This window comes from Halichoerus grypus, chromosome 4, assembly GCF_964656455.1.
Source record: "Halichoerus grypus chromosome 4, mHalGry1.hap1.1, whole genome shotgun sequence".
NCBI classification, from domain to species: Eukaryota; Metazoa; Chordata; class Mammalia; order Carnivora; family Phocidae; genus Halichoerus; species Halichoerus grypus.
In genome coordinates, this window is record NC_135715.1 from 72,348,452 (window position 1) to 72,373,112 (window position 24,661).

Below are 24,661 nucleotides of genomic sequence, written 5' to 3' on the forward strand. Positions count from 1 at the left end.
CACCTAAGTAAGTCTTCTTTCCTAAACTACACTGTAAAAGCCATGTATTATATAGAAATGTGTGAGTATAACTATGCACTTTATAAATAACAAGTACTCACATCTGCATTTTTAGTACCTAGAATAGATCCAAGTAGGCATTTCACAGATATCTGGTAAATTAATGAATAAACATGCCACCAACAATTCCTCCAAACACGCAGGAAGTATTCAGTTTTTGAAATCCCGATAAGGCAAACATCATCTTGTTAAATAAACTGGTACCAAAAAAACAACAAACTTCTCTGTAATTCTTTATTAAAAATACGGCTGTACACATAGAGACTGAAAACAGGATTAAAGATGAATAACCCATATTGGGATCATGACATCAGAACTTAACATACTGGTGCTTTTAGGGAAGTTGCTGACATCCAAACCACAGAACCAAGGTCAAAAGCAAAATACAAAGGTACCCTCAAAAATATTTACAATGAAGTAAATACACTAACAGAATTTAAAATAGGTACAAAAAATTGAAATGACCGTTACATGATTTCAAGGGTTGTCCTTTCTGTGCTTTGATCTGTCATGACAGAAGGTATGGGAAGTTTATATCCTTAATTTGACTACTCTCAGATATTAAAATCTTCCTATGACTTAAAAAGACTAACTTTTTAGACAACCTCTTAAATGGAATTACACTATGGAAAAGAGGGCTCCCCCAAAAAACACCTAAGCAGAACTAAGAGTTCTACTGAAAACCATTCCCAATAAAAACTAAATGAAAAATAAATATAAAACAAGGCTTAAAAAAAATACGTATTACCTGACACCAACTGTTTTCTGGCCGACAATATTTACTCATGAAAACATATCAGCTGTCTACCTTTATATTCAAACCAAGTCCTGAGGTTACTAGGGGCTGAAGCAAACTAGCACTTAGGATGCAAACATTCTTGGGTTTGTGATTTGAACCTGCCTTGCAGAGGGAAGTTTGCTGGTCTATACAGGATGAGAAATTCAAGCCCTATTTTACCCCTGCCCTTCCTTAGCTTTCACAAAACATTGGTCCACAAATTAAATTTTCAAAAAGTTCCCAGACCCCAAAACTAAAATAGATGATCCCCTTTCATTTTCAAAGAAAACAATATTGGAAAAAATCTCCAGCCCGCTTATAAATTAAGCATTTCATATTTCTTCTAGAATACAAGTAGTTCTTTTTTGTACAAAAGAATTACAATATGATTTGTCAAAAAACATATAAAAAGACAGCTGCTCTTCCTCAAATACATGAGCTAATGATAAAAGACTTTTGCATGTTAATGTCTCCAAGTTCTTGTTCCTTTTACATAAAAAAGAACATTATGGTGGCAAATGTTAATTATCCTTTGAATACTGAACATTATGTTCCTTTAAAATCCATCCAGATCAAATGCAATAATTGATTTTCTTTTTAACTCAACAACTGATGCTACCAAACGTGGACTCAAACACACTTGTTAAAATGTGTAAAGCGTGTCTTTAGTCTTCAATGCTTTCAGGTGAGAAGAGGTGTTTTTTTCTTGATGCAAATCTCAAGGCAGAGAAAATCATTTTAAAGCTTATAAAAAGTGGACAGAGAAATATTAAAAACTTCTCTGAAAACTACAAATATGTATAATTATTAAAATTGAAGACTGTAACATCAGTTGCAAGTGCTTGGAAGTCTTTCCTGACCTTTTGAGTTTCCACATTTTCTTCATAGTTGCATGGTGAGCACCCAGTGCTAGTAAAACATTCAGTGCTGGGAAAGGAGACAGAGTCTTCATTACTGTTTTTTTTGTGAAAGAAAATTCCTATGTATTTGGCAGTCTTCAGTATCAAAGTATAGGTATTTCATTAACTAGAAATTCCATGAATACCCAAGTTTGGCGACAACTGCACGTCCAAATATTAAGAAAGTTAAGAGGAGGAAAATTCCAAACTTTTGAGATTGACTTATTCAGGAATATCCCACATAGTGAAGTTATTATCAAAAGTACTATTACTTTGGGCTAAGCAGTGACTGCAAAGGCACAGCAGATTGTTATCCCTCCAGATTCAGGCTGTAAAACTTCAGAAAGCTCTTGATGCCAGACCACTGCTGTGTTTAGTTCATCCTCTGAACAGTGTCTGTGTGTCTGTATCCAGTGTAAAGTACCATAATAAAGCTGTGGTTCAAAGAACAGAACTTTATACAAAAAAGCAAACTGGAAAGAATCTAAAGCAATATACTCCTGAACTTTAGGCCTTTATCAGAATTTCTTTTTCTATTAAAAAAATTGCATAAATGTAAATATATCTGATAAGCAGGGAAACACCTTTTTAAAAAAAGACTCTGGTTGAATTTGGAGCAGAGAGCTCTATGTGCTCCTTAAGTTCCTGTTTATCCAATCCTCACTCAGAAAGGATTTATTACATCTACTGATGGGGGAACTCATATCCAACAATTCACTGATCTCTCTTTGTGTGTTCTTAAAAACAAAACAAAACAAAACAAACAAAAATCTCCATTTGAACTAACAGTGTGGGTGGCATACAGAGCTTGCATACAATACCCTTACAAGAATTATACACTATACTGTACTTCTGTGAAATTATTTACCTGGTCCATTAGGTTATTCAGGGCAACCGATCCCCAAAAGAGCAAATTCTGCAACCCTCAGTGACAAAAATGCTGCCCAGCATTGTGTCCCAAAAATGTCCTTGCAAATAGTTTCCCTTAATAAGTATACAATGTGGCAAAAGTTCAAAGATCAGAAAAAAGTCTTTAAAAAATTAAAATTAGTGCATATACAAGTGGAAAAAAACAAAAGCGGGAACACCATTCACCTAACGGTGCTCCTTAATCTAAAATAAATTCTTCACAGATAATGGCCCCAATGGCAGCCACAGCTCTAGGATAAGTGAAACATTCTTCCTTTCAAGTAACAGTGTACCTGACTGAAGTGCAAGCAGCTTTGCTCATCTCCTGTTTGTTTCCCAAATGTGAAATGAGAGGATGAGAACAGTTCAGCTGTAGTGCAATTTGCTATCGGTTAAGGTCCTCAGCCATGTCCTGCGTGCTTTTTCAGCAAATACTACAACTGACCATTTGCAGCTGCAATCAGTTCTTGGAAAGTGTTTTCAAAGCAGCGCTTTAAGTCACTGTAAGTCACCACAAGTACACTCTTCTCGTCTCTGGAAATGAGGCTTATTTTTTCTGGCACACCAGCATCTAACTGAAACAGAGACACAAAATGGGAAGTTCATTACCAGGCAGAGGATAATCCACTTTATCTATTTTAGCACAACTTTTACAACAATGATTAATATTTTAAAATTTTCTGTCATATTCCCTTCTAGATATACATAAGCATTTTACATCACTAATCAGTATGCACACTTTTCAACTTGGATGTTTCCACCTATCTTTCATGCTTAATACTTGTTTGCATTATATTCCATCATTTCATTATTCCAATATCTTCCTTTTTTTTTTTAAGTAAGCTCTACACCCAACGTGGGGCTTAAACTCACGACCCCCGAGATCAAGAGTCCCACGCTATACCGACTAAGCCAGGCAGGAGACCCAGTATCTTCTGGCTTTTTTTGTATCACAAATTATAGAGCAATGAACATATTCATCTACTTAATTTTTTTTCTTCTGCTGAATTACTTCCTTAGGAGAAATACTTAAAAATATAAATACTGAATCAAAAAGTACAAATAATTTTATAGCTTAATACATATAGCTAAACTGTTTTCCAAAGGGTATCAGAACCACTGATTTATGAGTTGTACCAATTTACAAGCAACTCCATGTCAAGTGCATGCCTTGCTATTTTTATTTTTATTTATTTATTTTTTTTTTTAAAGATTTTTTTATTTATTTGACAGGGAGAAAGACAGCCAGAGAGGGAACACAAGCAGGGGGAGTGGGAGAGGGAGAAGCAGGCTTCCCGAGGAGCAGGGAGCCTGATGTGGGGCTCGATCCCAGGACCCTGGGATCATGATCTGAGCCGAAGGCAGACGCTTAACGACTGAGCCACCCAGGCGCCCCTGCCTTGCTATTTTTATTTACCTTTTCTGATGAATGTTACCAAATGTTTTCCTATATTTACTTGTGTTATTTCCACTGTATGAATGCCAGTTTATGATCTTCACCCACTCATCAGTCAAGATTTGGTAGTAATATTTTAATGAGGTCTTTAGAAAGCATATACACTAATCCTTAGTCCATCGAGTAACTTACCTTGTTAAGGTTTTCACTTTTTTTGGTTAGTTCTCGATGTACATTTTTCCTTCCTTTTTCATTAATTAATTCACTAAAATGTTTAAAATTTACTAATTCTGAAGGCTCAAACTTTCAAATCATTTTACCAGTTAATGTGTCATAATTTCCACCAAAATATGCTATATAAGATTTTAATTTTTATATCATCAAGATAGCCATCCATCCCTTTTAATTTATTACACTCTTTCCAGACTTAGAAAATTACCATACTTTCAGATTTGGGATAAATTTTATTTACTACTAGCTATTTTATGAAATGAAATAGAATTTTCTTCAAGTTGTCAATTATCCTAATACTCTTAAAAAATCTTCACTTGAGGTTATCTGTCCATGGCTTAATTTCACAGGCTCGGCCTGCCAGTGTTTACATCAGTGCTACATATTTGTAATTACCGGCGCTTTGATACTACGTATACTATTTTCTAAAATCCAGTAGAATTGTTCTCCACTCATTACTTTCAAGAAAAATGTCTTCCCCTTAAGGAAAAGAGCAAATAAATACATAAGTCACACTGGATTAGTTCAATGGTGCAACACAGCTTGTTCTGTCTTAATGTAGATTATTGACAATACTCTTTTTAAAGAGTTTTAAGGAAGTTCAAGCAAGGCAAAGCAGTGCCTAAAAACAAAAACCATGTTTTCCCTGAGGAGTTAGCACACTGTGCGTTACCAGCTCTACATCCTATGCCATGGTAGCTTTTCCTCTAGTACTTGTAATTTAGGGGCCTTTTTTTCCAGGGGTGAGCAAATGGTTTCCATAAAGATGGCCAGATAGTAAATGCCTTAAATTTCAGGGCCATGCAGTCTCTGTCACATATTCTTCTTAATTTTGCTTTTGTTTTTTGTTTCACAATCTTCTAAAAATGTCAATACTATTCTCAGGTTGTGGGCTCTACAAAAACAGGCTGTCAGGCCACAGTCTGTCGACCCCTGAGATTTAGATATAAACCCATACAAAGACTAGGATTTACTTCTGGAGACCCATTCTACACTCTGTGATTCCAAGTAATTCATAAGGAAAATGCATTCCTTCCTTCCTTTGTAAACTGTCGCTCTCCTACCCCTTTCAAAAACACAAGCTCACCTCTCAAATGAACTGATTTTATCTCCATCTATGGAAGTTCATCTACTCACCTAATTCTCCATTTAGAGCACTGGGCCTACTGTGCTTTTACTATTCTAACACTGGATTACTATGCCCACAGTTAACAGTAAATGAACAGATAACATGTAGGACAAGACTCACGATGACTTAAAAGAATTCAACTTTTATTTATTTTTTTTTTTTAAGATTTTATTTATTTATCCGAGAGAGAGAATGGGAGAGAGAGAGCATGAGAGGGGAAGGGTCAGAGGGAGAAGCAGACCCCCCGCTGAGCAGGGAGCCCGATGTGGGACTCGATCCCGGGACTCCAGAATCATGACCTGAGCCGAAGGCAGTTGCTTAACCAACTGAGCCACCCAGGCGCCCAGAATTCAACTTTTAAAAAAGATTTAAATATAAAATTATTTTTGTTTTTCCCACCCATTGCTTTTGTGACATTTTATCACAATGAAAAGATCCACAATGAAAAATTCTATAATTATTCATGTAGATGTTAAACAACCTTCCTAGTCTAGAAATTGTTATTAAGTAGATATACCTGATAATTATTAATAAAACATCTTCTAGGCTGGAGCAAAATACATCTACATCTAAGTCTCAGTCTTTGTAGAAGATGCAACTCTGCAAACTATAGATGGCATTGTGATCTTAAAAATCCAGATACAAATTACCTTGTTAAGACAAGAAATGATATGACTGAGGTCAATCCAAGGAGCACCTGCTTCTGTCACCTGATGGAAAAGATGATCCCTAAAGAGTTTCAAAAGATAACGGTCTCCAGTCTCCGACCAGGTAGGATCCTTCTGAAACCTAGGGAAAGGTAATATTTTACCTCAATAACTCATGCTATATATCACATAGCCATGTTGATGCTTCAGGCTCCACACTAGTTGTTTTTTTTTTATTGTTTTCTCTGGTAAGTAAGTAGGGGTGTGTGTGTGTGTGTGTGTGTGTGTGTGTGAGATTTATTTTTTTAATCCTCCTAAAGTTATAAGGAAACTTCTATAAAAGTTATATTTTTATGTGCAGATTACTAAATTTTTAAAAATAATTTCATACAACATGAAAGTATATGAATACCAGTTTCTAATTCTCAAAGGCAATCATCCCTTATACACTCCTATTTTATAATCACTTTCATATTTAAGCTCCTACCATTAGATAAAATGGAGGAAAAAGAAAATGTCTTTAAAGATCTTTAGAAATAGGTTGAAAGAGATTCTTTTCCTCTTCTCACCTTTAGGATACAGAGTAGAGAGGTATGATCAGATATGTGCTCAACTTTACTGGTAAGCATAAAGCAGAGAAATGTTTAAAGAAACAAAAATAGGGTAGATTTTGGTTTTCTACCATCATGAGCGGATGTGAGAGTGTGCTGCGAAGAACTAGAGAACAGTGACAGCGATCATCTGGTCAAAACAATCACTGTCACTTTCCAGTGACCTCTGGAACTTATGGTCTAGTGAGGAAAACGGACGTTCAAATAACCAAAGAAAGTTGCATATTGAGATAATGCCATTAAGAAAACAGGTACTGGTACACAACAGAAACATGAATTCATCTGGGAAGGGAAGGGAAGCTTCCCGGGAGGAAGTACGCCCTAGCCAGAAGCATCACTATTTGCAAGGAACAGAGCATGCAGCACTTCAGAAACTTAGCAAAGGTCACTGGCTGGATGGTGTTGGGGGTTGGAAAAGAAAGAGGCCAAAGGAGAGACAGAGAGTAAGAGCAAGGAGGGGGAAGAGAAAATACAAGGACAAAGAGGGAGAGAAGGCAAGACAGGGGAGGAGAAAATTAAAAGGAAAAAAAAAAAATGAGGTAGATCTGAAGCAAAGATAAGAAGGGAGAGATCAGATTATGCAGTCTTAGTTAAAAAATGAGGTCTGGGGAAAAAACAAACAGGTCTGTCTTCTAAGAACAAGATGGAAAGCCTACCACATGGTTGAAACACGATCATATGAGTTTCGCAAAGATCACTCCAGGGACTTTCAATTAAAATGCTAATTAAACACACCCATTTATCTCTGTTTCCTTTCAAAATCCCACCAAATTGACAATAAATGTCTAAAAAGGAGTATAATAAACATGCAAGAACAAAGTGACCAGAAGCAACAACAGAAGAAAAAATTGGAAAGTGAAAAACAGGTAAGTGATATGATCAGCTGACTTGAAAAAACTGAACTCTAATGCTACAAAAGGCAAACAAAAAAAGGGGGAAGCCACAAAAGCAAGCCATACCAGTTAGGCCCAGGAAGGGAAATCATTGGTACTACTGGAAGTGCAGGTATGGACTAAAGCTGGAAATAGCAGAATTGATGAAAAGTTCTATAAATAACAAATAGATAACCTCTCTCTCATTCCCGCCTCCACTTCTGCTTTGCAGAAATTTGCCAGAAAGGGTACCAGAAATCTTTCTAGACAGGGTGAACAAAGAAGCTCCTGCCTTCAGGATGCCAGGAAGAGCAAGAGATAGTAGCTAAGACTATTTAACCAACACTTTCCTGCTACTTTGGCTACCCAAAGCTCGACTATGGGTTTATACTGCGGACAAAAGGTTGAAGATTTTTTTTCTGGATATGGACTTGCCCAAGAGAAATTCTAACATTTAAGAATCTACCAAAAACAAACAAAAATTATATATAACAATATCACACTACTTTGCCACACATTCTACAATCCCTGACCCCGCAAGGACCTTCCCATTAGCTTTTTAGATGAAAAAGGTCATTTTTAAAGAAGTTCATTCATTTTTTTTTTTTTTTTAGTAATCTCCATACCCAATGTAGGGATCAAACTTACAACCCCAAGATCAAGAGTCACATGCTCTTCCAACTGAGCCAGCCAGGTACCCTGAAAAAGGTCATTTTTAATATGAATGCATAGCCAAGGATCAGAAATCCTTTGGAGAATGAAACAAAACAAACTCGTTTCCTATGAGATACTGCAGGGAACAGAACAGAACTTAGAACAAAACAAAACCTAACCAAAAATCTGTAATTGAGAGTCTCAGAGAAACAAGAATTAGATGCTGTAAGACAAACATTTAGAGAACAGAAAGTTCTTGAAAATTAAAAATATGACAGCAGAAACTTAAAAATTCAAAAACAGATTTAAAAAAACCTTTATTTTTAGACAAAATAAATTGAGATAATTACCTAGGAAGTAGAACAAAAAGATACAATACAGAAAACAGAAGAGAATATTAGAAAATCAACTGCCATGGTCTAATATCTGAGCAACGGGAAATCCAAAGTGTGAAATTATCAAAGAAACAACGAAGACAACTTCTCAGAACTGAAGGACATCAGTTTCCAAGATTAAAAGAGTCTGCCCACCTGTTAATTCATCAGAATGAATCAAAAAAAACCCACACCAAGGCAAATCACTGTGAATTTCTGAACATCACTGATAAAGACTCTAAAAGCACAGGGGAAGGGAAAGGGTTTGAAAAGAAAATGGCTTTGAATCCCGAAGTTAAAAGACAATGGAGCAATGCTTCAAATTTTGACAGCAATTATCATTACTATTACTTAACTATGTACTAGAGATACTAGCCGACACAAACACTCCAGGGAAATTAAAAGTATAGAAATTAGGAAGGAGGAAATGTAACTACAATTATTTGGAGATAGGACTATGTATCTGGGAAACCCAAGAAAATCTAGTGAAAAACTATCCAAACACTAAGATATCAGGGTACAAAATTTACAGGAATCAGTAATTTTTATGTGCACTGATAATAAGCAATCTAAGAAGAAAAAATTGCGGGGGGGGGGATTCGCAGTTACAATAGCAACAAGAAAAAATACCTAGTAAACTTAGTGTGTTACAACAACATAAGGAACAACTTCAGCACTTAAGAACAGTAAAGTAGGTGTCAACAAGTATGACGACAGACCATTATCTTGGTTAAGAAACTCAACATCTATAAACACAAATGCTCCTTAAATTTATTAATAAACATGTTATCTTCTCAATAAAAATACCATCAAGTTTACTGATTTTTTTAAATAAAAAAGCTGATTCTAGAATTTATACAGAAAATTAAGCAGTTTTAGGAACACAATAAAAAACAGGCAATTAAACAGAGATAAGAACTAGCACCTACTAGATTTTAAAATGTTAGTCATTAAAATACTAATGTGAAAGAAGTGCTGCCTTAAACCAGTGCAGAAAAGCTAGACTATTCAACACGTAGCTTTTGGGCCACTGGGTAGTCTTCCGAGGGGAAAGGGTGGAGGAGTTGAATACATACCTCACACCCTATATAAATTCCACACATATAAAAATTTAATATGAAAAAAAATAAAACCATAAGTACTCTAGAAGAAACCCTGAGATAATTCCTTTAAAATCGTGGAAGTAGAAAAGGCCTTCCTAACTATAATTCAAAATCCAAAAGCATAAAAGAACTTTGATCAATTAGACTATATATAAAAATGTCTGCATGGAAAAAAATTAAGCAGAGTCAAAAGAAAAATGACAAACTAAAGAGAAAATGGTCACAAAGGATAAATCTCTCTAGCTCCTATACATCAAAAAGACAGATAATTCAACTGAAAACAAAAATGAGCCAAGGATATGGACATAAAAAGGAACAGAAATGGATCAAAAACATAAAAATGATAGGAAACATGCTCATAAGAGTTAATATAAAATAAAACTGCACTGAGATTCAATTTCTCATCTAACAAGTTGACAAAAATCCACAAGCTGGAAGAGTATTGTTGGTGAAAGACTCTCATGCATCGTACGCTGGGAAACCCTTCTGTAAGGGTTTATAGTCACACATCCACAGATCTAACAATCACAACTGGGCCTATATTTATGCACACATAAAATTAACTATGCATAAGTCAGTCCCTGCAGCACTGTTTATACTAGCAAAACACTGAAAACAACTCAAATGTCTACTGATAAGGAACTGGAGAAATAAATTACAGTGTATCCACAGAACGGACTATTACATAGCTACATAAATTATGGAAGCAGAGCATTATGGTTAACAGCATGGACTCTGGAACCATACTGTCTGGATTTGAATTCCGGCTCATATACTCACTAATGATGTAACCCTGGAAAAGGTATTTAAGCTCTTCTTTTTTTTTAAAGATTTTATTTATTTATTTGAGAGAGAGTGAGAGAGAGCAGGAGCAGGGGAGAGAGGCAGAGGGAGAGGGAAAAGCAGACTCCCCACTGAGCAGGGAGCCCGACATGGGACTTGATCCCAGGACTCTGGGATCATGACCTGAGCTGAAGGCAGATGCTTAACCAACTGAGCCACACAGGTGCCCAGTATTCAACCTCTTTATGCCCAAATATCTCTGTTAAGTGGAATACTAATGGTACCTGCACCACAGGGTTGTTATGAGGAGTAAGGTGAGGGCATATTTGTAAACTACTGAGAATAGTGTTGTATACGCCAAACATACCTAAACAAAAAGATTTCCAAAATATAGTTAGGAGGAAAAAGCAATATATAGAACACTGTGCGTGGTTTACAATTTGTATATATTAAAAAGGGGGAGGAGGGAGATAATATATCATTGTAACTCGGGAAGAATATAAAATAAAGATTAATGGGAGAAAGTGGAGAGACTGGGGATGTTACAAGTATGAAAGCTTTTTTTTCATTGGAAACCCTTTTCTACTTTAAAAAAAAAAACTGGTTCATATTAATCTATTCAAAAGATTTAATTAATAAAAAGAATTTTCCGAGGACTATCTAGAATTTTATACCCAATCATACTATCAATAAAGTATAAAAAACGAATAAATATATTTTCAGACTTACAAAGACTCAAAAAACTCACCTTTCTCAGGAAGCTACAGGAGGATGTGTTCCAATAAATCAAAAGAATAAACCAAGGGAAAAAAAGCAAGAAACAGGGTATCCAACACAAAGGGAGAGAGACAAAGAGAATTCCCAGGATAATAGTGAAGGGAAGCTCCAGTTCTAAAGTGTGAGTGTGAGCAGGCTTAAAGTGCAACCAGCCCAGATAGGAACAGAAGGACAGAGGCTCCAGGGGCAATTTCTCTAAGGGGGAGAAAAAAAAAAGGAACTGATAGGTGACCTATTTTTGACCATATGGAAAGGTGTTTCATAACTCTGGCAGCGAGTCTGGAATAAACTGGTGGTCAATATTTTTTTCATTTTCTATATAAGACAATTACTAACCCCAGGAAAACAAAAATCAAAAAACAAAATACAAAAGAAAGAAAATATAGTCATGGTTTACAATGTGGTGCAACGAGGAACAACATTTACCCTGTTATAGTAATGTCAACACTGAATAAAGATTTAACTCAAAATTATGGGCTAAGTGGTAACATGTGAATACTTGTGTGTGTGTGTGTGTGTGTTTGTGTTTGGTTAAGGGAAGGGGTGTGAAAGATAAAGTCTCATCTTCCACAGGACAAAGTCATTAGCTGAGTTAAATACTGGGGGAAAAAAATCAAGAAATAGTACTACAAGCATATTAATTTTTAAATAAATGAATGCCAAAAGAAACAGCTAAAAGTTTGGGCTTTTTTTTTTTTCCCTAATGTCATCTCTTCTTTTAGAAATATTATCACAGAAAATACTAATTGAGTTTTTCTTTTTAACTTTGAAGAAAGGGAAGTGAACATGAATTTTGCGGTCAAAAAAACTCCCTCAAGCAGTATTTATCTATCATCTATTTCTATTAACAGAGGTAACATTCCTGAAACGTAACTTCTACAACAGTGACAACAGCTATAGTATCGCTCCACCTGTCTTTGACAATTACTACTTAGTACAGACAACAACTCTACTTCTTTCTTGAACATATGGTAATTTTAACTTACAAATGAGGCAGAACTAAATGACAAATAATGTAAAGTGGTGGTGTCACTGATATGACTGCTATAAATAATGCCCTTTAATAGAAGATAAGGGGCATGCAACAATTAGACCTGTCTGAAGTCTCTAATCTGACTACGGTAAACTGAACTGACCAGGCTTCAAAAGGAGACAGGGTAGAGGCCGTACTCATAGTCATATAATGTTCCCTCGTGTACAAACCACAATGGAGATTTCTAGCAGTATCTTTTCTATATGTGTATGTGTGTGTGGAATCCCTAAGAACAACCAGATCTAAGCTATAGTTGAAAAACAGCATCCTAATGGCTTCACATGAGAATTTTTCTCTTTTTCCAAATAAAACCAGTAAGAATAAGGAATACTCATTCCTCTTAGCACCCTTGATTGAAAATATATTGTAAAATACTGTAAAAATCCTTACTCCGGCCTCTCATTGATTGTTCCCAATTTTGCTAGAAGCCTAAACAGTCTTCCATTTTGAACCTCCTATAAAACATTTTGAAAAGAAAGAGAGTATTAATATTCCAGCTAACTAAATATAAAAGCAAAATTTTACAAAACTGGTATCCTACACCAATATTACCTTTAAACAATAAATCCTAGTATCCCCAACTTTTGGTTATAGTTTTGAATATAATATTTCCATTTCATTCAACAGTAATACTCAAGAAGATCATGCAGCTGGCCATTTTTAAGAATGGTTAAAGTAACTTACATGAAAAAAAAAAAAATCAAGACTGTGTCAACTGACTGTAGCAAAATCATGAACAACAACAACAAAAAAAACAAAACAAATGCCCAAAGGATAGAAAAAATTAAAATACTGAACATTAAGTTTGGACAAATATATCTGCAAATGGTCTTAGCCAATTATGTACTATATTTAGCACAGAAATTACTATGTTTTATATCTCCCTACACATATAAGGTGCCACGTGTGTATATCTCTTTTTAACTAGACTCTTTACCTTTGCAAGGTCTTCCTCTATGACATCATTTCTCATTTGAGCAGCATCCAATTGAGTATAAAATCGAGCACCAATCATGGGCATGATGTCATTTACACTTCGCATCCTGTTTTGGTCAGTCAACAAATACCTGGTGAAAATAAAGAAGCATCACTTGAATGCCAAACGTGTAATTTAAAAAACAACATAACCCACAAGCACACAGCTATCGCTGCTGCCATCATATTAGTGTACATAAATTTGAAAACATTTTTTCATGCAAGTCAAGTTCACTTTCAAGGCTTAATGATTTCTCTGGAAAATTTTAAGAGCCAAGAGAAGAAACATGTCTCTTTCTCTACATTTTTGCTATTATGAAAATGAGAAAGGAAAGTTGAGTAGGGTTACACTTAATCATTTCCATTCTCAAACCCTTCCTTACAATAGTGGGACATGAAAAGATTATTACAAACCTTTTTGGAGTGGTGAAATAGGGGGTGGTTGTAGGTGAAGAGATTTTTCCATTGCTCTTCAAAATAATTTTTGAAACTAAAACTGGGTCTTGAATTTTGGTAAATCAAACAAGGCTCAACTTTTTAGGAAGCTGCCCTCTGCTCTGCAACTTCATTTACCAGTTGTCATGGTATATTATTTATTTCTGAGAAATCTTCATGTACAACATATATCAGAAGAGACCAATTCAGTTTCTTCTACCATTATAACTGAGGCAGAAAAATACTACATTTTGAAAGGCTACCTGCTAGAATACAAAGATGACCATGACCTGTTACTGCCTATCCTGACAGGTGAGCCATTTCCTAACCATTCTCATTAAAGTACCCTCCCCCTCTTGCACACTCTGCTTATAATTCTATCTTAGCTTCTTTATAGGACTACCTGCAAACATCTTACTTGATTACATGTTTGTTACCTCCTCCCCATTAGGGTGGAAGCTCCAGAAGTTGGGGGTTTTGTTCATCTTGTTCAAAGTACCTGCAGCATCTGGCACAGAATAGGCATTCTTTTGTTGAATAAGATACTCCTGTGGATAATCTATATCTTAGCTATTTATCTGTAATTACGGACATATTTATATCTAACTACTTGAAGTATTATTACAAGCTTTGTGACTTCGGCAAGTTACTTTACCTCTCCATGCCTCAGTTTTGTCATCTCTAAAAAGCTAATTTACAGGGTTATTGGGAAAATAAATTCATTCACATCAGTTCGAAAGTGCCTGATACATGATTTGTTGCTCTATAAAGTTGTTATTAGTTAGTATGAAAGTATGGCTTTTTAATTTACTTTTTATTAAGGAAAATTTCAAACATTTATAAAAGTAGAACAGTATAATGAAGGTCCATTTACCCATCACCCGGTTTCGATAATTATTAACATATGGCTAGTTTGTTACATTTATATCCTTTACTCTCAGTTTTTTAAAAAGAAAATCTGGAGATTACTACTTGAGATTATTTGAAACACTTAGATGTTGCAAATTAAGGCTAGGAAGCACTGCTGTGAAAATATATGAAACAAATATTTCCATTTGGGAACAACAATCATCTGATTATTAATAGGAACACTGGGCAACCACTGGCTTCCAGTGCTGTCACGAGCAGGACATTTACACCAGTGTAACAAAGCACAGGTGGGCAGCCCCATCCTCTAACCCTCCATTCCATATCCAGGGCTAGTCCAAAAAGAAACTGAATCATCCAAGACTACACAGAAAAATCGGAAGGAACAGCTAAAACTAAGACACTGAAAAGGATCAATATGCTCCAACTGCTTCTAGAACAGAATAGGAAAAATGTCAAGAGATAGCCTAGCATCTGTTCTCTAGAATAACTTAGAATAAGAATTATGGTTGTCTACCCTCTGGAATTCCCCAATGTGAGATGTATCTTAAGGAAAAGTCCTTCTCTGGTGACAGTACTCCACAGTGGGTTTCTCCTAACTCAAATACATTTCAAGCCTATACTCAAGGACTTCTTGAGAGTCTGAAGATACTGGAGTAGAAGCAAAGGGACCTTGATGAACATGCTTCCTGGGATGGATGTTTTGGCCACAGCGTCTGTAACTGGACTGCGTCTGAGGTTTATTTATGACAGCTTTCAGAGAGCTACCTATCACGCTCTAGAGCAGCACCATCTAACAGAACTTTCTGAGATTATGGGATATATTAGCCAGAAGCCACATGTGGCTTTCGAGCTCTTAAAATGCAGCTAGTGCAACTGAAGAACTAATTTATTTTATTTTGTTTTATTTTAAACTTAAAAGGTTTATGTAGCTAGTGGATACCAATGCAACGAATTTATTCAAAGAAATATAAACGTAACAAAAAAGAAATTAAAAGTTGTTTAACTGTGTTCTGCCTGATTTTTAATAGTAAGAACTAAAACAGAATCACTATTAAAAGGCCTTTATGAAAAAGCTATCTCATCTCATATGATCATTACATACAGTTAATCGTATAGTAAAACTTACAAAATCAGATTCTTCAGGTCAGAGGAGTAGTTGATTGTCACCAGTTCCATGGCTTTCTGTAAATTCTCTCGCTGAATTCCTGCCAAAGAGTTGCAAGCCAAAGCCAACACAACTTTTCCTAATGATATCAGATCTGCTTGCTGACATGAAAGAATAAATATAACTTTTAATTTTTTTTTTATAAGGTACAAATGTAATAGACCGACACTACGGCCGGCACCCTTACAAAAAAGCTGTAGGACTCCCAGCACAGGGTTCTCAAATATTGGTGCTCAGAGTCACCTGGGAGCTGGAAGATGATTTCTGAACCTCTCCACCAGAGATTCTCATTCAGCAGGTCTGGGTGAGCAGGCCCAACATTTTTAAAGCACCCAGATAATTCTGATGAATGTAGCCCCAAGAAACATAACTCTGAGCAATTCACACGCCAACTACAGAATTTCTGCTTTAAAATTAAAAAAAAAAATTATTTATACAGAGCTGACATTCTCATTATTACAAGAAATTTAAGGCTGGTTACTATATACTCGCTTTACTATGATCATTACAATTTATAATATGCCCCCTTTCCACTTTCCATTATACCCAATATACAGAGGGAGTTTGAAGAATTATTTGAAGTTATTCCATTATTCCGAACACAACATAACCATTACCTGATTTCAGAGTACGTTTTTTAGAACATCGAAAATGCTGCAAACCCCAATGACATCCTGTCTACTCTTGTTTCCAACTAGACAATTTTTCCTCATATTATAACAGCTCTCTGAGAGTTCTGATACCACCTGGTATCTATCTATCTATCTATCTATCTATCTATCTATCTATCTATCTATCTATCTATCTTTTAACATTTACCACTCTGAGGCTTTCCTTCTAAAAGGACTTTCAAAAGACAGCTAGCTGAACTGAGGTAAGTTATCTATTACCTATTATAACTCTAGGAAACAGTGGCCCTTCTTGGCAGGTAACTATTAATAATTATATGCCTAGGAGAATGGAATGGCTCAGAGTTAAATACAATCATCTGAAGTAATTTCGACAGAAAACTTCTGTAGATCTTCAAGATCTGAGATCTGATCTGAACTACTGGATACATTTACTAAACACTGGTTTAGTATAAAGAGTTTTCAAATCTAGCTATACATTAAAATCACCTGAGGAACTTAAAAAAAAATCACCCTGTGACCATCCCTTTACCCCAATTCTGGTGTTACCAGTCTGGGGTAAGAACTAGGTATTAGTATTTTTCAAAGTTTCCACAAGAATTCTGGTATGCAGCCAGGGTTGAGAACCACTGGTTTCACGGAATATTTACAAGTGGTATAGTTACAAAATAGGTGAATATTTGAAGGCAGTCACTAATGAAACTTTAGCACTACACAGCTATCCTTAATTTTACCCAAATAATAAAGATGTCAAACTCCATTACTAAAATAACATCAAAAAATCCAAATTCAAAAATCCATCCAAAACTAGCATTTGTGAATCTGACACTTTGAACATAAGATCCTATAGCCAGTGGAAAAACAGATTAAAAAAACAACTTTGAATCTATCAGAGTAAGAGATGCCAAGGATTCATGTCAAAGAACTTTTTACAACTTCATTTGTGGTACAGAGTTAGGAGCCCAGAAAGGCAGGAGGGGAGGTGGCATGGGAGGGAGCACTATTACTGTTGTCATCATCTGTTCTCTGGAGGACACTGCCATGAATGAACTCAAAAAGGATTCCCCTCAATCATTCTCAAGGTCAAGTAAAATATTCCAAGTTACAGTAATGAAACCATAAAAATGTGGGTCAAGAGAAATCAGTACATGTAAATGCTAAATGTGAATTTCTGTATTTCAATCCCATATCCTCAGCAAAGCAACTGAAGGTTGCTATTAGTTATCAAGTATTTGAGCAGCATGTACCAACACACAGCCTCTCCCAACCCTTCAAACAACAGAATTTTCAGTTTAGCTCCACCCTGAATTGATGCTATAACTAAACCTCCCACCTAGAACATTCCAGTATTCCCTATTATGAGACAGGAAAACAAAAGTCCAAAATAGCTGAAGGACTGGATGGGTTTTTAAAATAAGAACATTTAATTGTGAGTACATCCCACCACCTTTCTAAAGCTGACTCAAGGTGGGAATACCCACTTTTAGAAATAAAGTATACATGTCACATAATCCAGATTAAATTAGAAATGATTTTAACTAAGAGGTTAATGAAGTCCTGCTTAATTAAGAGAGTTTAACATGATAAAAGCTCAGTAACTCTCCTTTCCTTATTTGCCAGCTAAATAATTTTCCATTTGTTATTTTGCTTCTTACCTCCATCTGGTTTTTCCCCCCATTTGTTGAATTCTGGAGGTTTTCCCCCCACTCATTTTCAGTTTCTTCCTGATTCTTGATTTCTTGATTTTTCTCTGATTCTATCTATGGCTCTACTTATGTCCACTTTACTGAAAGTCAGTCTCTATTCACGTGTCTGAAACAGACTATGAAAAATAGACTACAAGAAACAATGCACTCCTTTCTCATGTACCCTCTTCTCTGTAAAATCACAATCCCCCATTGGGACTATCTTTAATTCTCTCCTTTACCTTACTATAAGCTATATGAAAAATCTTCCACACATACATCACCCGCCCCCCAAAAAATAAAGGAAAAAAAAAAAGAAAACCTGAGATATCTTTTACTGCTGGAAAATAAAGGGAAGGTGATGACTGGTTGAAAGCAGCCTGAGTTTATGAATGAAGGCAGTTCCTAACTTACCAATCAATCATCCCAAATGCTTACTTAAGAGTTGTTTGTTTGGAACTCTAGGATTACTTTTTCTTAAAAAGAGTTGTTTCTCAAGGTAACTACACAACCACTACCATAACTGAAATAATGTACATCCACAAAGAAAAAGGGAAGATAATACTGCTATTAAACTCATAGAAAACCAAAATCAAACTAGCCTTATACTAGTAATTTTTTTTTTTTTTTTAGAGAACTCTATTCAGAATACAGAAGAATGAGAGCGTAAGGCTGTACTTGTAAAAAAACAAAACTGTAAGGTGTTTCATTTTTTAATGTGGACATGAGGTTTCCAGATACTTGCAATAGAGTTAGGTGGCACTGGTTCTAAATAATGTCTAATTTCTCCTCAAAAATTTAATATTATTTTCCTGGATACATGAAGATCACTAGTATTTCAGTCAATAATCAGTCACTTTTAGAAGCATAGAGATTAGGAAGAAAAATCTCCAGAGCTAATTAGTTAGGCACTAGATGTAAGAAGGTAAGAAGGAAAGTCACTAAGAACAACGACCCTAGATAAGAAAGAAGGAGCAAATCCCCTTAGGCAGAAGAAAGCTGCTGCTGGGGGCGGGGGGGGGGGGGGGAGTCAAATTCTGTGTGGTGCCCACTAGATGGTGCTACCAACCAGGACAGCTTGGCTGCTGCTGAGTTTGGCTGGGCAGGAGCAGAGGGGAAGGAAGATGTGAAAAGTCTGCATACAACTCAATGTGATGAGTGGCTCTAAGTCTTGGGGACTGTACTGTCCCTGGTTCTGCAGCAAAAGAGGTTTACACATGAATAGGATTACTAGGCACTACTTAGACGCTACTTCTCATTCTGTCTTTTCCTTTTTGTTCGAAATTTTGGCTTATAATATAAAGCAAACCTAAAATCTTCTTTCAAAGATTTAAACAAAGGAAGTGAAAATGAGAAGGGCAATGAGAAGGTAAAGTGTTTTTCTCCATGTAATTAAGAGATTCTGCCTTACATTAAACCTCTATCAGTTAATAAATGTTCAGAAGCACCAAAAATTTCTTACACAAAAAGAATTAACATTGTCTTAAAACAGCACCTGCATGTCCTCCAAAAAATGTGAAGTACTGCAATAATGAATTTGAAATAATTATTTTACAGAGCCACGTTACTTGCACAGAATCATCAAGGCAAAAGCAACTACACTTAACATTCCCTGCAGAGACAGGGTATTCTCCTATACCTTACATTAATCAAGAAGTATGAAATAAACAGCTAAAAACATAAGAGGGGCCTAAATCTACACTATTATTATGACTAGACTAGAACCAAATTCTGATTATATACAAGAAGTGAGTATGCAAAAGAAAAAATTATTTAGAAAATGGCAATACAACAATTTTCCTTCGAAAATACTTCTAAAATTTTTGGATTGGTAGTGGGACAATATCTAAAAGTAAAAATAACAGCTATGATTAACACATTAAAGAACTGAAAAAAAGGAAAATGGCATTTAATATCATTTATTCAACTAATTAATCTGTTTTAATCTATGCTGAGTACAAATTTCCTCATCACATAAATACATTTTCATTCGAACAGTTTGTCTTTGACACTGTCATTAACTTTCTCTATTCCCACTTGTAAGGGCTCTACACTACATACACCAGTGATTAAGAATACATGTTCAAAGTTGGCATAGAGACACCCCCAGAATAAATTGAAATCTAGACTTAAAACCCCCAAAACACTTTAAAATAAATAAAATTTGTCTTAAAAGAAAATCAAGCCTTAAGTTATTAAGGAAGTATCCATGTTCATTCTTACTCACCTGGTATTGAGCCATTAATGCCAATGGATTATTATTCTGACTGTTATCAAATGTTAAAACATCAAAAACTCCAACACAATTTACTCGCAACCTTTAAAGACCAGAGAATTTAAAGAAAATTATTAAAATGAGATTTTTTTAAAAATTTAACATTTCCTATATTATTAGGAAGGATCTCAGAATATTATCTAGTCTAACCTCCCCATGGAACCTCTATCAAACACCATTTTAGAGATGAGTTGGAAATTAAGGCTCATAAACACTAAGTGATAGGCCTATAAGGTTATAGAAGCCAGAAACTGATAAAGCCAGGACTATAACTCACATCTTTTTTTTTTTTTTTTTAAAGATTTTATTTATTTATTTGACACAGAGACCGCGAGAGAGGGAGCACAAGCAGTGGGAGTGGGAGAGGGAGAAGCAGGCCTCCCGCCGAGCAGGGAGCCCGATGCGGCGCTCGATCCCAGGACCCTGGGATCATGACCTGAGCTGAAGGCAGACGCTTAACGACTGAGCCACCCAGGCGCCCCTATAACTCACATCTTTGACTACCATGCCAGTGGTCTTTTCATCACAGCAAGCTGCTTCTTTATTAGTTATTCATGCAAGAGAACTAATTAGCTTTCTAACATTTGCTGAAGATGTATTAGGCACCATTCACATGTATTAATCATTCAATCCTCTCAATAATCTTATGAGACAGGTATCTTATAAATGTGGGACAGATAATAATAGTAGCTGTCTTACAAGGTTGTTGCATACACAGAAGTTACAGAACTTGCTCGGGATCATATAAATAGCAACTAACAAACTTAGGATACGATGAACCCAGATAACCAGGTAAGTACCAGATCTTGAGCTCTTTATGCTATGCTGTCCAAGATAACTCTCAAAATTACAGCAATTCAAATAAAACTCTGGTGAAGTCAAGGGCTGTTACTTAACTTTGTATCAGTGGTTCTCAAAGCATGGGACCCAGTGAGCAGGAACAGCATCACCTAAGAACTTGTTGGAAATGTAAATTCTCAGGCCTACTGAATGAGAAGTCTGGGGTGGAGGCCAGTAAAGTGTGCTTATTAATGAGCCCTCCAGGTAATTCTGTTTCATGCTCTAATCGGAGAACCACGGTTATACATAGAAAACTATATTGATATTATGTCTATATCCCCCCAACCCTAACTATCTCCCAAACCCTTACAAGATTCTTGGTTAATAACCAGGCATTTTTTTAAGAATTCAACATTTTTTTTTAAACTTACAAATGAACTCAAAGTCATAGCAGTTGTTCTGGATGGAATATATGAAAAGGTAGAATTACAACAAATCATCATGTTTTGTTTACTAAACTGTCATAGGTTAGATGCTCAACAAAGAAGCCAAAACTCAAAATGCTAGTACCTTGTTTTGCCAGTTATCAGAATCTTTGTTGGGTCCATAACTCGACATGCCAAACCTGCTGTGTGAATGGTACGCAATGCGGAACTCAGTTGGACAATATATGCCCAAATAAGAGACTCTGGCAATAATCCTGCATGCTGTCTGGGCAATGGTCCATCGTGTTGACCTAAAAGCAAAAAGGACATCTTTTAAATAACCAGCTAAAAGGCTAAAACATTCAAACCAAAATTAACAAAAAAAAATTCATGTATCATGGCAAAATCTGTCAATTTATTTATTTATTTGAGAGAGAGAGAGAGAGAGCACAGAGGGAGAGTGAGAGGGAGAAGCAGGCTTCCCACTGAGCAGGGAGCCCTATGTGGGGCTCCATCCCAGGTCCCCAGGATCATGACCTGAGCTGAAGGCGGACGCTTAACCAACTGAGCCACTCAGGTGCCCCGCAACTTGTCAACTTTTATATATATGTATATATATATATAGATAGATACAGATATGGTGTTTTTATACGTAAGGTTTATCATATGTATATAATGTTTTATGTGTGTGTATATATATATATATATGGTTTAGTCTATTAGTAAGAAATTAGAGACAAACCCCAATTTCCTATTTATGAGATTATACCTTTATACTGTTAGCAGCAGCAGAGTTCTCACTGAAGTGCTCTTTTCTGTGAGCATTGTAATTACTGAACAATAAACAGAATTATTTAAAGAATTTATATTTAACTGTGAACCAAATAAATGTAAACGTAAATTCTGAATAAAAACAGCAAAGGTGAAGATTATTATTTTACTTAAAATAATCCTAGCCCTAGGGCGCCTGGGTGGCTCAGTCATTATACATCTGCCTTCACCTCAGGTCATAATCCCAGTGTCCTGGGATTGAGCCCTACATCGGGGTCCCTGCTCCACGGGAAGCCTGCTTCTCCCTCTCCCACTCCCCCCTGCTTGTGTTCCCTCTCTCGCTCTCTCTCTGTCAAATAAATAAATAAAATCTTTAAAAAATAATAGTAATAATCCTAGCCTATATTATTTTTCAGGCAGGTGGGAACTGTTCATTCTGTGGCTTGAAAGAAAAATAAAAGTCTCTACCATCATTTATGCTGAATATTTTCTTATTCTCCATAAACTGCCCAGCCTCCTCTCTTACAGCCATGTCAGTTAGACAGGATGGTATCCAACTCATAAAAATATAAATGTAAAACACTGAATATCACTTATGTCTAATAATGAAACAAAAATAATCCAACCTACCATGAGTGTAATCATTTTGATTCTATCAGCTTTTTTTTGAGAGAGAGACAGAGAGGGAGAGGGAGAGAGAGAACAGGCACACAAGCAGGGGTGGGAAGGAGTTGGGGAGGAGGGGCAGACAGAGAGGGGGAAAGAGAGAATCTTAATCAGGCTCCATGCCCAGCACAGAGCCCGATGCGGGGCTCAATTTCATGACTCTGAGATCATGACTTGAGCCAAAATCAAGAGTTGGGTGCTTAACTGAGCCACCCAGGTGCCCCTCAACTCTTAAGTACTTCTTGATACTATTTCCTGGGTCACTGTTAATCCTTAAATCAGTGGAAAAGGAGCCACATAAATTTAATGCAGATTTTTAAATTATTTCAGGGAATATGACATTATAAATTCAAGTGTTATGATTGTAAACAAATTTTTTGTGACTTAGGTATAAAAGCAACACAGTTAAATGGTTAATTGCAGAGATAATAAAGAGCAAATTTGTGGCTTGGGATAACATTTCCAAGAAAAAGCAAATACAAAATTCAAAAACTGCTTTCCCTCCATTTGGACAGACTGAAAATAATACAATCTGGAAAACAGTGTTAAATAACTCAAAAAGTGGCTGTAGTGATAAATGCCAAGACATCATCCAAGAGGATTATGAAGAGTTTAAATAAAACTATTTAATAAATGTGGTAATAAGGAAAAAGAGCATTTATAGCAAACACAGTGCTTGCTTATTACTCTGTGCCAGATTCTGTCTTAACCTTTATATTGTTAACAGCAGCAGAGGTTACTTGACCCACTTTGTCTCATTTTAAACCTCTCATAACCCCTATAATACAGTATGGTATGATTATTATTCCCATTTTCCTAATTAGTATATTTCTTATAATGTACAATCTTTTACTTTGTACCAAGTTAAATTAAATAGTATAAGAAAACATTAGACTTCCATCTATGTCTCTCGAAAAGTTTATACACACACTTTTTTTCATCTTTTAATATTCACAATAGGAAAACTGACAATTGCCTTATATTAGAAGTTACTACAAATTCAAGTATATACAGTATGTAAGGGGAAACTACTACTGTTCAAACGATATTTTCAAATACCAGAAAAAGGAATGGTTCCTGTGAAAATGTATATATCAAGTAATCAGTCAACACCAAAAAAAAGATTAAAAAACAAACAAACTAGAAAGGAGTGCTATAATCAGTGGTTCTCAACAAGGGTTAATCCTGCTCCCCAGGTAACATTTGGCAATGTATGGAGATATTTTTGGTGTCGCTACTGGAGAAGGGGCTTGCTACTGGCATCTAGAGGGTGGAGGCCAGGGATGCTGCTTAACATCCTGGAATGCACAGGACAGCCCCCACAAAATCATTCTCCAGCCCTAAATGTCAACAGTGCTGAGGTTGAGAAACCCAGCTATAAATTAAAGCCAACAGTCATCTCACAGGTGTTACTACTAAAATAAACTTGAACAACTACAGCTATATTCATCTATAGGAAAAGTTACACCACATCCCCTTCAACAAAATTATGTATGTGTCTACAGATGACATGGCAAAAGGAAAAAAAATGACCACACCATATGACCAGATTTTTAACGTGAAACAGCTATGTAACCACAGCTTTCTTCTTCCAACTGTCAGAAAGCAAAGTAAACAGAAATAATATATTTTTATCCACAATTAAAGGAGGCACAATCCAAAAGATACTATAATGTGGACTCACTCACATCTTTCTTCCTCAATTTCTCTCAGTATGTATTCAAGAAAA

The 24,661-nt window shown here is 35.8% G+C and overlaps 1 protein-coding gene across 7 annotated transcripts in view; it reads right to left on the minus strand.

Annotated features, from left to right (window-relative positions):
- Nucleotides 1-280: 280 nt before the first annotated feature.
- The window catches only part of PAN3 (poly(A) specific ribonuclease subunit PAN3), a 129,693-nt gene continuing 105,312 nt past the window's right edge, over nt 281-24,661 (minus strand). For 5 of the 7 annotated variants that reach the window (XM_078070535.1, XM_078070534.1, XM_078070533.1 and 2 more), the window contains 8 exons: nt 21,641-21,806; nt 20,243-20,333; nt 15,663-15,802; nt 13,194-13,323; nt 12,647-12,711; nt 6,053-6,191; nt 3,092-3,221; nt 281-1,765 (listed from right to left, as the gene is read on the minus strand). In XM_078070535.1, the coding sequence (XP_077926661.1) occupies nt 1,608-1,765; nt 3,092-3,221; nt 6,053-6,191; nt 12,647-12,711; nt 13,194-13,323; nt 15,663-15,802; nt 20,243-20,333; nt 21,641-21,806 (1,019 nt within the window). In that variant the 3' untranslated portion in view covers nt 281-1,607. Of the gene's footprint in view, nt 3,222-6,052; nt 6,192-12,646; nt 12,712-13,193; nt 13,324-15,662; nt 15,803-20,242; nt 20,334-21,640; nt 21,807-24,661 lie in introns of all 7 variants that reach the window. The other 2 variants (XM_036077048.2, XM_036077046.2) reach the window with 1 other exon arrangement.